A 13,246-nucleotide genomic window follows, 5' to 3' on the forward strand; every position below is an offset into this window, starting at 1 on the left:
ACTTTATCCGTGTTGTATCCCTTAAAGCAGGGGTCCTCAAACTTTTTAAAGTGGAGGCCAGATCACGGTCCCTCAGAGAGCTGGAGGGCCGGACTATATGAACTACTAATTCCTACTGTAACACCTCGGCTGCGCTCACTGCCCAAAAAACCTGGCGGGCCGGATCAGACTCCTCTGCGGGCCGCATGTGGCCCGCGGGCCGTAATTTGAAGACCCCTGCCTTAAAGTATGCATTTAGCTGTCACTATGTTAGTGATACCATGGGCTTGCCTATTACTGAAGTTTATAAAACACATCATATCATCTGAATTATTGATATTTGCTATGTAATCATTCAGGAAATAAAGGAATTCATTAAGGGGGTTTCTGAGAAGATCAAGAAAACCAGAGATAAATACGGCATCAACGACAATGGCACAACAGAGGTAAATGGCCTTCCCGGCTGGAAGGGCGGACACTCGGGTATTTTCAGGTGCCAGCCCTAACTCTGCACTTGGTTTTCTCCTCTAGCCCCGGGTGCTGTACCAGTTGGACCGGATCACCCCCACCCAAATAGAAAAGTTTCTGGAGACCTGCAGGGACAAGTACATGAGGTAGGATGCTCACCGTCTTAGACTACTGGTAGTCACAGGGTCTCAGAGCCTTCCTATTGGCCCATGGGAACAGAATTCTGCACCAACACCACTTAATGATTGCCTGTACAAACGGATGCTCCAAGGTGTGGAATTGCAAAGAAATTTCCAAGTGTTTTCTCCCCACAGAGAAATTAATATATATTTGGCAGGCGCCATCCCTGTCTCTGCCTTCAGTTCCATTTGTTAGCAGGCTCTCATAGCTTCTTCAGGCAATAGACTTGGGGCCCAGTCATTGCACGTTGACCACAAGTAGGCACACAGTATTCAGTTCCATCATCTGACCCTTCTGGGCATTGTGTCCCCTGTATGCACGTATTACCAATCTATGCCAGTTCCTCTGCCACCAGCACAGCTTGGCTCGTTGAAATTCCTTCCTGACCCTGAAGGCATTTTTTTCTGCTGAAAAGAAATAACCAGCAGCTTCTCCCTGGCAGTTTTACTGGACTTTCCATCCATATCTTCCTTCTAGGGCACAGATGGAGCCTGGTTCTGCGGTAGGTGCCCTCTGTGCCCAGAGCATCGGGGAGCCGGGCACCCAGATGACCCTGAAGACTTTCCACTTTGCAGGCGTGGCCTCCATGAACATCACCCTGGGTGTGCCCCGCATCAAAGAGATCATCAACGCTTCCAAGGCCATCAGGTGCCTGCCTCCGTTTCCCTTCTCCCATACTGCCTGTCTCGTTTTTTCAGAAGCAATGACTCTCTTGTCGTGTGTGCTGTTTAAATGGGCAGTATCTCAAACTTCAGTGGCATGCCTGTGTTAATCATATTTTAGCTTTTAAAAAAACCTCTGGAAAAAAAATACTAGTTGAAACTAGATACGTAAAGTCAAAATTGAAAAGTGGTTCTTTATGGCCATTGGTCACATGAAAGAGAGAAACCTAAAGAACTACTGGGAAAATGACAGCAATGTGGCAATGAAGATTTCAGACTTTTTTTGTTTTTGTTAATCCTTACCCAAGGATCTTTTAAGTTTCCCCTTTTTTTAGAAAGTGGGAGGGGGATGGAGAGAGAGAGAAACATTGATATAAGAGAGACACATCGATTAGTTGCCTCATGTACGTGAACTGGCTAAGGCCAGGGATTGAACTTGCAACCCAGGTACATGCTCTTGATCAGGAATCAAATCTGAGATCCTTCGGTGCACAAGCCAACACGCTAACCATTGCACACCCAACCAGGACTAGGTTTCCCTTTTCTTTTTAAATGTTTTTACTGATTTTAGAGAGAGGGGAAAAGAAAGATATAAACATCAATGATGAGAGAGAATCATTGATTGGCTGCCTTCTGACACACTTCCTGCTGGAGATTGAGCCCACAACCTGGGCACGTGCCCTGACCAGGAATCGAACTGGCAATCTCCTGGTGCATTGGTTGCCACTCAACCACTGAACCACACGGCTGGGCAGGTTTCAAATTTTTGATGTTATATTTCCAGCCTAACCAGGCCTGTGTCTACCATTTGGGCTGTGGTCATGTTCTGAGACTCCCACGTGATTTCATGATAGGATTTGTAGAGATTAGAAAATAGAGAAATATGTTACAGTGCATTTGATGATTCATCTGTAATCTGAGTAAACATAGCATTAAGTGAAGAAAAGCTGCATGTGGCTGTGGAATGGCAACCATAGACGTCCACAGTGGCGGGGGCTCCGCCTGCCTTCTCGGGAGGTTCCGCCTCTTCCAGGACTGTGTGTTCAGGGGATACTACCAGGACAGTGGGTGTTGGAGGAGCTGGAGGTGTCCTGGAGAGCAGGTTATGGGGCAGGGGAAAGGAATGGCGGAAGCTATAATACACAAAGAGCCATTTTACTCAGGGAACAGAACTAATTAACTACTGATTAGGGCCAAAGAGGAAGAGATAGGTGTACTTGGTCAGAAAGAATTTCATAGAAGGCATTTCATTCACTGGTAGAGTGGTTTGCCTCATGGACTCCAAAAATAGTAAATGTAAATGAGAATGTCTGGCCCTAGCTGGTTTGACTCAGTGGATACAGTGTTGGCCTGCAGATTGAAGGGTCCTGGATTCGATTCTGGTCAAGGTCACATGCCCAGGTTGTGGGCTTGATCCACAGTAGGGGGGTGTATAGGAGGCAGCCAGTCAGTGGTTTTCTCTCATCATTGATGTTTCTATTTCTCTCCCTCTCTCTTCCTCTCTGAAATCAATAAAAATATATTTTAAAATAATAAATGAGAATGTCTGAGGAAGCAGTTTGACAAAGCAAATGCTCAATTAGTTGCAGTTGCTTTTGTGTGCGGATTTAACAAGCAGCCATCTTCGAGCAGGCTTACTCCTCGTGCTGACATTGTTTTTGCTTTACTTTTTCAGCACTCCAATCATCACGGCTCAGCTAGACAAGGATGACGATGCAGATTATGCTCGCCTCGTGAAAGGGAGAATTGAGAAAACCCTCTTGGGAGAGGTAAGGAGAAATCCCTTTTAATAATGAGAAAACTAGATCAGTCATATTGCAAGGAAATATAAAAGCCAGGTGCAATAGGTATGCCACTCGGTGTGTCCACACTATTCAATGTCCTTAAAAGAAAAGAGAGAGCAGGCCTGGCCAGGTACTCTGTTGGTTAGAGCATCATCCAGATCAGGGGTCCTCAAACTTTTTAAAGTGGGGGCCAGATCACGGTCCCTCAGAGAGCTGGAGGGCCGGACTATATGAACTACTAATTCCTACTGTAACACCTCAGCTGCGCTCACTGCCCAAAAAACCTGGCGGGCCGGATCAGACTCCTCTGCGGGCCGCATGTGGCCCGCGGGCCGTAGTTTGAAGACCCCTGATCCAGATACACCAAGGTTGCAGGTTCCATCCCCTGTCAGGAAATGTGCAAGAAGCAACCAATGAATGCATAAATAAGTGAAACAACAAAATCCCCTCCCTTGTCCTATCCCTCTAAAATCAACTTTAAAAAAAAGAGTAAGCAGGCCCTGGCCAGGTAACTCAGTTGGTTAGAGCAGCATCTCAGAACGCCAAGGTGGGGAATTCAATCCCCAATCAGGACACATACAAGAAACAGCCAGTGTCTCAGCTGGTGTGGATCCGTGGTTGAGTGTCAACCCAGGAACCTAGAGATGGAGGTCCTATTCCCAGTCAGGGCACATGCCTGGGTTGCGGACTCAGTCCCCAGAGGGGAGTGCAGGAGGCAATCAATGGATGATGTTTCTCTCTCATCGGTATTTCTATCTCCCTCTTCTTTCCTCTCTCAATGAATAGAAACATATTTTTTTTAAATATATTTTATTGATTTTACACAGAGAGGAATTGAGAGGGATAGAGAGTTAGAAACGTCGATGAGAGAGAAGCATCGACCAGCTGCCTCTTGCACACCCCCCATTGGGGGTGAGCCCACAACCAAGGTACATGCCCTTGACCGGAATCGAACCCGGAACCTTTCAGTCTGCAGGCCGACGCTCCATCCACTGAGCCAAACCGGTCTCGAAACATATTTTTTTAAAGAAAGAAACATGCAGTGAATGCTTTTAGAAAAAGGGAAAGTGGCTGACTAACATGCCGGTCTTCTGATACACAGATTTCAGAGTACATCGAAGAGGTGTTCCTCCCCGACGACTGCTTTATCCTGGTCAAGCTCTCCCTGGAGCGGATCAGACTCCTGAGGCTGGAAGTGAGTCGTTAACTAAATGTGTAGCGGCAGTCCCCCTGTCCGTCCCAGGCTGTGCCGGTGAGGAGGCCAGCACGGGCGCGCTGCAGAGGCTTGCCTTCAGTGCTTCTGTGTGAATCTGTTGCACCTTCACGGTCTCTTTCTAAACCTGACCTGACACAGATGTTGCCATCGAACGTCACACAGGAAATTAGTTGAAATTTTGTGCAGGCCACCGTACCCATTCACCATGACAAAGTGCTGCAGTATTGGTCTTGTCCGTCTTCCCAGTGTCTAGAAGGGCCCTAGGGCTGTCTGTGTCTTCCAAATTTCTGGCCCCGGCGCCAGCACTGCACCTGGCTGGCTCAGGGAATGTTTTTGGGTGAACAGGTTACCCTTTACTTACCATATGGCATTTATGGTTGAAAGATTATCAGTCCTTCTCAGGGACAGACTGAGGCGGGGCACAAACTGCGTAACTTCTTGGCACCTTCCTCCCTCTCTGGGTAATTAAAACCCATACATTTTGTGCCCCTTCTCTCAAGTACCAAGTTCAAGTGTGTTTTAATGGAAAGATGACCCAAATTGAGCAGCCAGTTTTCCAGGTCGGGGTTTCTCTAGGCTGGCTCTGGCCACCTGGCTCTGGCCACCTGCCTCTGCCACCTGCCTCTGTCCTTTAGCATAAGAGCGGGGCCGCATCGGGAGTGTAGATGCGAGTAGCTGTGAGGTCGTACAGGGGAAGTGGCACTGATGCTTTTAAATTGTCCTGGCCGCCAACCTCGCACTCCAGACTCCCCTGGAGCCCAGGCATGATGCCATGAATTGAGCATGCATTTCCAGTGGGGTGTGGAGGGACTATAAAAAGAAACTATTTTATAAATAATCACAGATCAACATACATTACATAATAAATATAGTGTATCTCTAGTATTAGAATTTCATGGAGGGGAGAGAGATTTGGGGGGGAAAGCCTGAAAAGACTTCCTAGAGGGGCACGATGACAAAAGGCTGAGGAATACTGGAATCAGAGGCTCCAAACCGTCAGTAATGCCCTGGGCCTGCGGCGCCCCGCGCCCCCCCCCCCCCCCGCAGGTGAACGCGGAGACGGTGCGGTACTCCATCTGCATGTCCAAGCTCCGAGTGAAGCCGGGCGACGTGGCCGTTCACGGCGAGGCTGTGGTGTGTGTCACCCCCCGCGAGAACAGCAAGAGCTCCATGTACTACGTGCTGCAGTTCCTGAAGGAGGACCTCCCCAAGGTGAGGCGACAGTCACCCTCAGGCCCTACCCAGCCAAGTGCCGGAGGTTTGTAAGGGGATGCGTTTACCTCCAACGTCAGTATACAAGCCCCAGTGCACCCTAAGTGCTGTCACTCCTGAGACTGAGGGGGCGCCCATTTCTCCTTCTGTGCCACCCTCCTAAGGAATCAGTTGGTGTTTTCTTCTTAGTACAGTCACACCAGCTCTGTCTGTTAGACTCCTCTGTTCTCATAAAACTGACGCTGGGGAAGGGCACTGTTCCCTGAACTGCTGCCTTCTCCCCGGACCTCAGGACGGTGGGCAGGACTTTCGGGCGCGGACGTCGCTGATGCTCCCCACCGAGAACAGGATGCTCCCGGGAACACCCGGGCCCGGCGTCCACTTCCTCTCTGCCGTGGTTTCTGAGGCTGCCGGGTGGCGGGGGCCACGGCACTGCAGGGCCTCAGCGTCTGTGTCTCTGAATCCAGGTGGTGGTGCAGGGCATCCCAGAGGTGTCCAGAGCTGTCATCCACATCGACGAGCAGAGTGGGAAGGAGAAGTACAAGCTCCTGGTGGAGGGTGATAACCTGCGGGCAGTCATGGCCACTCACGGTGTGAAGGGCACCCGAACCACCTCCAATAACACGTATGAGGTACTGCTCACACCCGGGTCCTGGGACAGCTGTTTGCTCTGGGTCTGCCACTGAAGACCTGATTCTGGAAAGGGCGCGGGGCTTGCCGTGTGCGGTAGGGGGCTGAGGTTAGATGGTTATGTATTTTTTCCCCAAAAATACATAACCTTCAGGGCAGCGGGGAGAGGGGAATGGCATCTGGAAGTGGCTGCTTCCGCTCACCCTGGCTCTCCGTAGGTGGAGAAAACGCTGGGCATCGAAGCTGCCCGGACAACAATCATCAACGAGATCCAGTACACGATGGTCAACCACGGCATGAGCATCGACCGGAGGCACGTGATGCTGCTCTCCGACCTCATGACCTACAAGGTGCGTGGGGCCCAGTCTCAGGAGAATGAGGCCGGCCTGCTTATAAGACAGAGTGCTTGCTGTGGTGGCCACTGCGAGAAAAGACGTCACCATCCCCCAAAACAAGGCCTGGCGGGCAGGCTGGGTGTTCTGGTAAAACGCCAGTACAAACACCGCAACCTCCTGGTATGAGGGGGAGAATGGTTTTGTTCTTGGTAGAAATGTATCCTAAACCAAAGCCAGCTATTGCCAAGGCCGGGGTGTCCTGGCAAACGGAGGTGTTTATTCCCAATGAAACCATCTATCACACTTCTGTAGCCATTTCCAGGAAAAGACTAAGTTAACATGATCGTGGGGGCTGAGGTTAGATGGTTATGTATTTTTTCCCCAAAAAAAGTCTCCCCTCTAGCAGCGCTGGGGACAACAGGTTTTAATGGCCTTCCCATCCAGACTGTGCTGCACTCGGAGGGCCGGACACTCCCACCTGGAGTCCAGGCCGTGCTCTGAGGTCCCGCTTTCAGTCTAACTCCGCAGCATATATTGTTACTGTGGTTGCAGTGAACAGCGGGCCTGCTGTTTTTTATGCTGTCCTTTTTAATTTAACGTTATATTCTCCATGTTGTTACACGGCTTTTAAGTATACTTTTTAATGGTGGCAGAATATTCCTTTTGGTGAAAACACCTAAATGGACTTAACTCTATCCCTGCTTTGTGCTTTTTGAGTTTTAAGTTCTTCTTTACGTAACGAGCATCTTCAGAAAGTACTCTCTTTTCTCTAGATTCTTAGCTCTTTGTCCCACGGCCCCTGCTTGTGAGTGTAAGGATCCATGTTGTCAGTGGCTGGCAGCCTCACTGAGGCGGGGGGACAGTAGCTGTTAGGTTCCTGTGCACACCTGAGGTTGTGACTTGAATAAAACTGCATTTGGCTGGTTTTTGCTTGTTCTGTGAGGAGGTGCTGTGGGTGTGGTTGGGTCTGAGCTTTCGTTAGTGGCGTGGGTGCCAGTCTGACAGGTTTCTCCTTTGACACAGGGCGAAGTCCTGGGCATCACCAGGTTCGGCCTGGCCAAGATGAAGGAGAGCGTGCTGATGCTGGCCTCCTTCGAGAAGACGGCGGACCACCTCTTCGACGCCGCCTACTTTGGGCAGAAGGACTCCGTGTGCGGTAGGTGTGCTAAGAGCATCACCCAAGGCCTGGGGTGTTAGCAGCTTAGACCCTGGCGGGGGCTTTCTGAGAAGCGACCACCCTGAATAGGCACAGCTTCTGTTTTCTAACAGTAAATTCACACATCATGGAGCTGGAGCCAGTAGATTTTTATCTCTCAAGTTTGACTGGAGCACCCCACATCTGTTAGGAGGCTGCTCTTTCAGGACAGTTAGTTTTCGGTCCAAGAAGAAAAGATGGACCCTGCGCATACAGGAGCCTTTCCAGCCCCTGAAATCGCCGCGCCGCTCCTGCATCCTCTTGTGATGCCAAGGCTGGCAGGAGGGGCAGTGCCAGGCCTCCCTGTTGTCCTGACTCCCCGGCAGAAAAGCCTGCCTTTTATGTTTTTTGGAGCCCCTGTTCTGGGCACCTTAGATGTCCGTATCTCAGCACCTCTGAGAGTTGTATCAAACCTGTTAGCAAGTAAGAAGACGGAAAAACTAACTTGCCTGCCATCCCTGCCAACTGCAGAGTCTTGCCCTGCACTGGCCTTGCCCCCCGATCACAGAGTGCACCTCCGCCAGAAGCCTGGAGAGGATGGAAGGGGAACTGCCATAAAGTCCCTGCTGCCCACATGGCTCTTCCTGGTTCCTTTACAAAGTGCCCGCTTTACTCTAGCCTTTCTCGTGCCAAGATCCTGCAGGCCTGAGGTGGGAGCTCGTGAGGAGCTGGGCCGCAGGAGGCTCAGGAGCCTCCCTAAGCCACAGGGATTCTAGGCCTGGCCGCCTCCGCGCCTCCAGAGCTCTCCTTCCCCCTGGCCATTCCCAGCACCTCCTGCTCTTGAGTGGATTTGCCACACAGGTGATGGGCAGGTGGAGCCCCAGTCAGTGTACGCCTAAGATGCACTCTTCCTCCTCTCAAAGGGCATCAGCTGCAGAAAAGGGAAAGAGGAATTACATAATCCTTTAAGATAATAAAAGGTGAAAGAAAAGGAAGCAGGGATTGGGGCAGAGAAGGCCAAAGCCAAGGTAAAGGTAAGAGCAAGAGTGCTTGACCAGGGCGCTAAGACCCAGCACCCCAGCCTTGCCACCAGGATGGAGGCCCTGGGCCTGTGCTGCAGCCCTGCTGCCTGCCTGTGGCCTGCCCACTGCCCCTCTCTCCGCTGCTGTCCCCTTTGGGGCCTGGCCCAGCCACCCACCCCCACTGAAATCTTCCCTCTCCTGGTCCTGGACACGTTGTAATGTGACGTCGTCCTCACTGCATGTTGGTTTTAGTTTGGTTGTTTGCCTTTGCCTTCCTGGTTTCCTGATAGCACCAAGCCCAGAATGTAGTAGGCACACACTTGTTTTAGAGTAGGGGTGTCGAACTCAATCAGAGAAGTGGCCAAAATCTAAAATCCAGCCTAAATCGCGGGCCGAATGGTTTACTGAACAGTCATAAACTGACAATGTCATAAACTGACAGCGGAGTGCAGTGATGACAGCGCGGTGCGGGCCACATTGCAAGGCCTGGCGGGCTGGATTTGGCCCGCGGGCCTTGTGTTTGACATATGTGTTTTAGAAGCTGGCTGCAAAGCCCAGCACTGATTTTGTAAAGCCGAACGGGGGCTCAGAGAAAGAATCTGCACCACCTCCCTACTCTGTGGCTCTCCAGGGAGCCCTGCCTTCTGAGTGTTTCCGGCTAGAGCTGTGCCTCTCCCAAGGCTGGGGCTGCCACCTTCAGCCTGGCCCAGGCCTGGGCGCTGAGCACAGTGAGCAGCTTGCTGTTGCTGTTTCCAGGAATCATCACCTGACCATGCCGTCCAGTTCGCTTTTCTTCTGGGCCTAAGTTAAGCAAACACTGGATGGCAAACTCAGGAGTCCTTGCGCATCCTTCACTAGCCTTGCCGTCTACGTTAGCGCTACAGAGTGTCTGGCTCTGGGGAGAGAACCACTGAGCCATCTGTCTCCAGCCGGGAGCTGGCTGTGGGCTGGCACAGCCCTTCCCCTGAGTGTAAGAATCTCCACCAGCTGGGAGCAGGTGCCAGCCTGCGCTTCGCAGCTTCCCGTCATAGATGAGTAAAGTGGCCAGCCCAGGTTCAACCAGTTGATGTGTCGTGGAGCTGGGACTTGAATCCCAGTTTCTGGCTCCTAGCAGTGTCTCTGTCCTGACAACCCACTGTGTGTCAGCAGCTCTCTAATCTCCTTCTGTTTGCTTTCAGGGGTGTCCGAATGCATCATCATGGGGATCCCCATGAACATTGGAACCGGGCTCTTCAAGCTGCTCCACAAGGCCAACAGGGACCCGAGCCCTCCCAGGAGGCCCCTGATCTTCGACACAAAGGAATTCCACATCCCTCTGGTCACATAGCCCCGGGAAGAGGGGACCAGCGGCTGCCTCGGCGCTGTGCTCCTTGGGGCAGGCCCTGCTGTCCCCACCATGCCAGCAGCCAGGGCAGGCCCCCGGCACCCCGGGGGCAGCTCCCCCAGTGACCCTGACCACCCACAGTGCTTGGCTGGGACAGCTGAGGCTTCTCCACACCTGCCGCCCCCTCTACCTCTGACACCAGGAGGCCCCGCTAGGAGTCCTCACTCATCCCCCCGTCACCAGGAACGAGGGGCCCGAGCCCCAGGGTTCTCCGCCCCTTGGTCCTGCCTGACTCTGTGTAATGTATTTGTGTAAATATTGTTACTATTATTTATTTGGTCAGTTTGAAAAAGTTGGTGTTTTTGTTATTTGATTTTACTTTTGAAACTCAGAAGCTTAGAAACCAAGAAAGCCAGCCCTGAAGCGTCTGGAAAAACTGGCTGAGCTGACGAGCCTGTCTGGGATTGGAAAGTGAGCCGAGCCGCCCTGAGGCCCCAGCTGCTCTGAAATGCTCTCTCATGCCCTGGCTACCCCGTTGCTTCGTCTCCCTCCAGCTCCTTCAGGTTGTGGCACTGCCTTGTCACTCTGCCTGTGACAGAGTCGGAGGCCCATTCTTCGAGGCCCACAGAAGCCTTGCTGGCGTTTGGGCCTGCTGGGGTGGGATTGCCGGTGTTCGTGGAGGTGATGAGTGAAGCTGGCCCAGCTGCCGGCACTACCTGGGTGGCCTCCCACCCTCCTGAATAATCGCCTGTGTGCGCAGGGGACGGGTGCAGAACTGGTGGCCTGAGAAGTGCCCCAGGGCAGTGGCAGCAGGTGCCAGCTGTAAGGGGTGAAAGGGTCACCCAAACAGGAGGTGGGGTCAGCTGGAGCTGGGGACTTGCCCCAGTTAGCAACAGCAGACTCCTCGAAGAGTAAATACTGTGACAATAGGGTGCACATGCCAGGCCATCTCCTGCTGGTGACTACCCTCCCTGGCGTGGTTTCACGGCCTCTGGAGTATAGGGTGGCGGGAGGGAACACCAGCAGCACCCACTTGCTTCTGTGTGCCACATGCTTAAGATGGGGGAGGAAATATGGCGGCAACAGTGTGTTTTTGCATTGCCAGGAGCCCCGGCCACCTGGGAGCGCTCATGGGACGGGATTGTAGTGGATGCAGATGGGTTGGGATCAGCATGTGTCTCAGGATAGAAGGGTTCTGTGAGGGAGCTCACCACCCAGTGGGAAGTGAGGGGTCCTGTAGGCACTGGTTCTCGGGTCCTGCCGGCTGCTGGGACCACAGGCACACCAATGTTGGCTGGGAACTGTGTGCTGCCTGCTGTGTGTGCCAGGGGGGGTCGGGGTGTGAAATTGTCCCTAATGGAATCATCTCCCTGCCCAGGACTTAATAGTGAGCACAGAGCTTGAAGACCAGATTGCCCTGTGTTCTCCAGAGTGAGATCCATAGGTTAGGGTTTACTCTGGGCCTGTTTGGAAGAAATAAGAAAAACGTTTATATTCTGTCTCAGCCATTCACACATACATATTCCTGCCTAGTCATCTGTCTAGCAGTTTGCCCTTTTTTATCTTTTACAAAGGATTAAAATAGCTATTGCCTCCGTTACAACCCCTGCTGTGTTCAGCACTTTGAGAAGGAGAAACATCCCAGAGTTTCACTGTGTCAGTTAAATTATGGTGTGTTTCCACTTCAGGGTTTATCTGTGTGCATTCACATTGATTCATGTCTGATTGAACCTGACACTGTATAATGATTTTTCATAAATTTTTGCTCTCTCTTGGCAGAATTCTATTTTTCTACCAAAGCTCAAAAGAAGGAAAAATTGAAATACATAAAACTAGCAATTCATCCTGTAGGTCAGCGAATTTCAACTGGTGTGTTGCAAGAATTTTTAAAGCCTGCAATGCCTGGCCGTTTAGTCAGGAGCACTGACCTCTTTTCCCTTAGAGTGACAAATTAAACAGAGACAACAGTCAATAACAGTAACCATTCGGTGTGAATGAGTCAAAACTATACCATTTTTTTCCCCTGTCTGATTGACAATATATATATATATATATATTGGTATGCCACAGCATTTTAGTAGTTTATGTGTGCCCTTTTGAGAAGGGTGGACCTCGCTGCTGTGGGTTGTGAAGCAGATGATTGGGATATACTCTGGTTGGGATGGACTCTGATTCAAAATAACAATGTCCCTGCAGCAGGTCCCTGTCAGGTGCTGGGGTCAGCAGTAAGCACCAACCCCACACTGTGATGGAGCTGATTCAAACCCAGAGCGGCAGTAGTGCCCCCTAAGTACTGGAAGTGCCACCTGGCCAGGACCAGGTGCCAGCTCAACTGTTCATTCAACAAATAAGGGCCTCCTATCTCGAAGGCACTGTGCTAAGAACTAGAAATACAGCAGTGAAACGGGTCCATTCGCTACAGATGCTTCTTAAAATAGCTCAGCAAAGCGGGTAAAGAGGTTCTGCATCAAACTTGGCAAGAAGTGCATCTAGCATAATCTAGGGCCTGGTTCCTGTGGGCAGGCTCAGCACTCCAGGCCTCACTAGGGTCCCTCTGAACCAGAGCACCCCCCACCCCAGGTTCCAGCCTTCCCTTCAGAACCCTTTAAGCCCCCAGTTTGGTCTCTCCCTTGGGTGTGGATGCCAGAGGGTGTGGACTTGAGCAGAGGACACAGCCTGCAGACCCTGGGAAAGCGTGCTGCCATCCTCTCCCCAACCCCAGCGTACTTGCAGGGTTAGTGAATGGATGTTGAAGGCCATGTGTATTGGTTAAGCTCCTGCTCTGTACCCGGCAGTGTGCTGGGCCCTTAGGGACGGCCCCTGCATACTTGGGATTTACCCATCTGGCTGCCGTTGTCTGGCAGCAGTCATCGTGTTAAAAGCCTGGATTCTATGATCAGACAATTGGAACTCAAATCCCAATTTCCCTTTTCTGTCTGGTGACCTTGAATGGTACCTAACTCAGGGTCATTGTGAAGTTTCATTGTGATTGTGCATATAAGATATTGCAGCACCTGGCACAGAATATATACTCATCAAGTATGCTTGCATTTTTTTTTTTTTTTGTGACTATCACTATTTTTACTAAAAAAGAGTCTAAAAGTCACAACTAAAACCCAATCCTCTAGCCCTTTTAAATTCCTCCAGGTGGAGCTGGGCTTTGTGGCCTTGGGGATGAGGCCTCCTGACTTAGCCCTGCCCACTCAGCTCCTCAGTAGGTTTCAGTGTTCACACCACACAGGAGAGCGGGGAAGGGGCTGACATCGCAGTCATGGAGCCAAGGGCCTGAGCCCTGAAGT

The 13,246-nt window shown here is 51.4% G+C and overlaps 1 protein-coding gene across 1 annotated transcript in view; it reads left to right on the forward strand.

Annotated features, from left to right (window-relative positions):
• Nucleotides 1-13,007, forward strand: part of POLR3A (RNA polymerase III subunit A) — a 46,323-nt gene extending 33,316 nt beyond the window's left edge. Inside the window, exons 22-31 of the mRNA XM_084903679.1 lie at nt 339-425; nt 511-593; nt 1,105-1,275; nt 2,965-3,058; nt 4,176-4,268; nt 5,337-5,501; nt 5,969-6,133; nt 6,350-6,481; nt 7,490-7,622; nt 9,802-13,007. Coding sequence (XP_084759805.1) covers nt 339-425; nt 511-593; nt 1,105-1,275; nt 2,965-3,058; nt 4,176-4,268; nt 5,337-5,501; nt 5,969-6,133; nt 6,350-6,481; nt 7,490-7,622; nt 9,802-9,950 — 1,272 coding nt within the window. The 3' untranslated portion in view covers nt 9,951-13,007. The remainder of the gene's footprint in view (nt 1-338; nt 426-510; nt 594-1,104; nt 1,276-2,964; nt 3,059-4,175; nt 4,269-5,336; nt 5,502-5,968; nt 6,134-6,349; nt 6,482-7,489; nt 7,623-9,801) is intronic.
• Nucleotides 13,008-13,246: the final 239 nt, after the last annotated feature.

This window comes from Pipistrellus hanaki (genome assembly GCF_964339955.1).
Source record: "Pipistrellus hanaki genome assembly, chromosome: 14".
NCBI classification, from domain to species: Eukaryota; Metazoa; Chordata; class Mammalia; order Chiroptera; family Vespertilionidae; genus Pipistrellus; species Pipistrellus hanaki.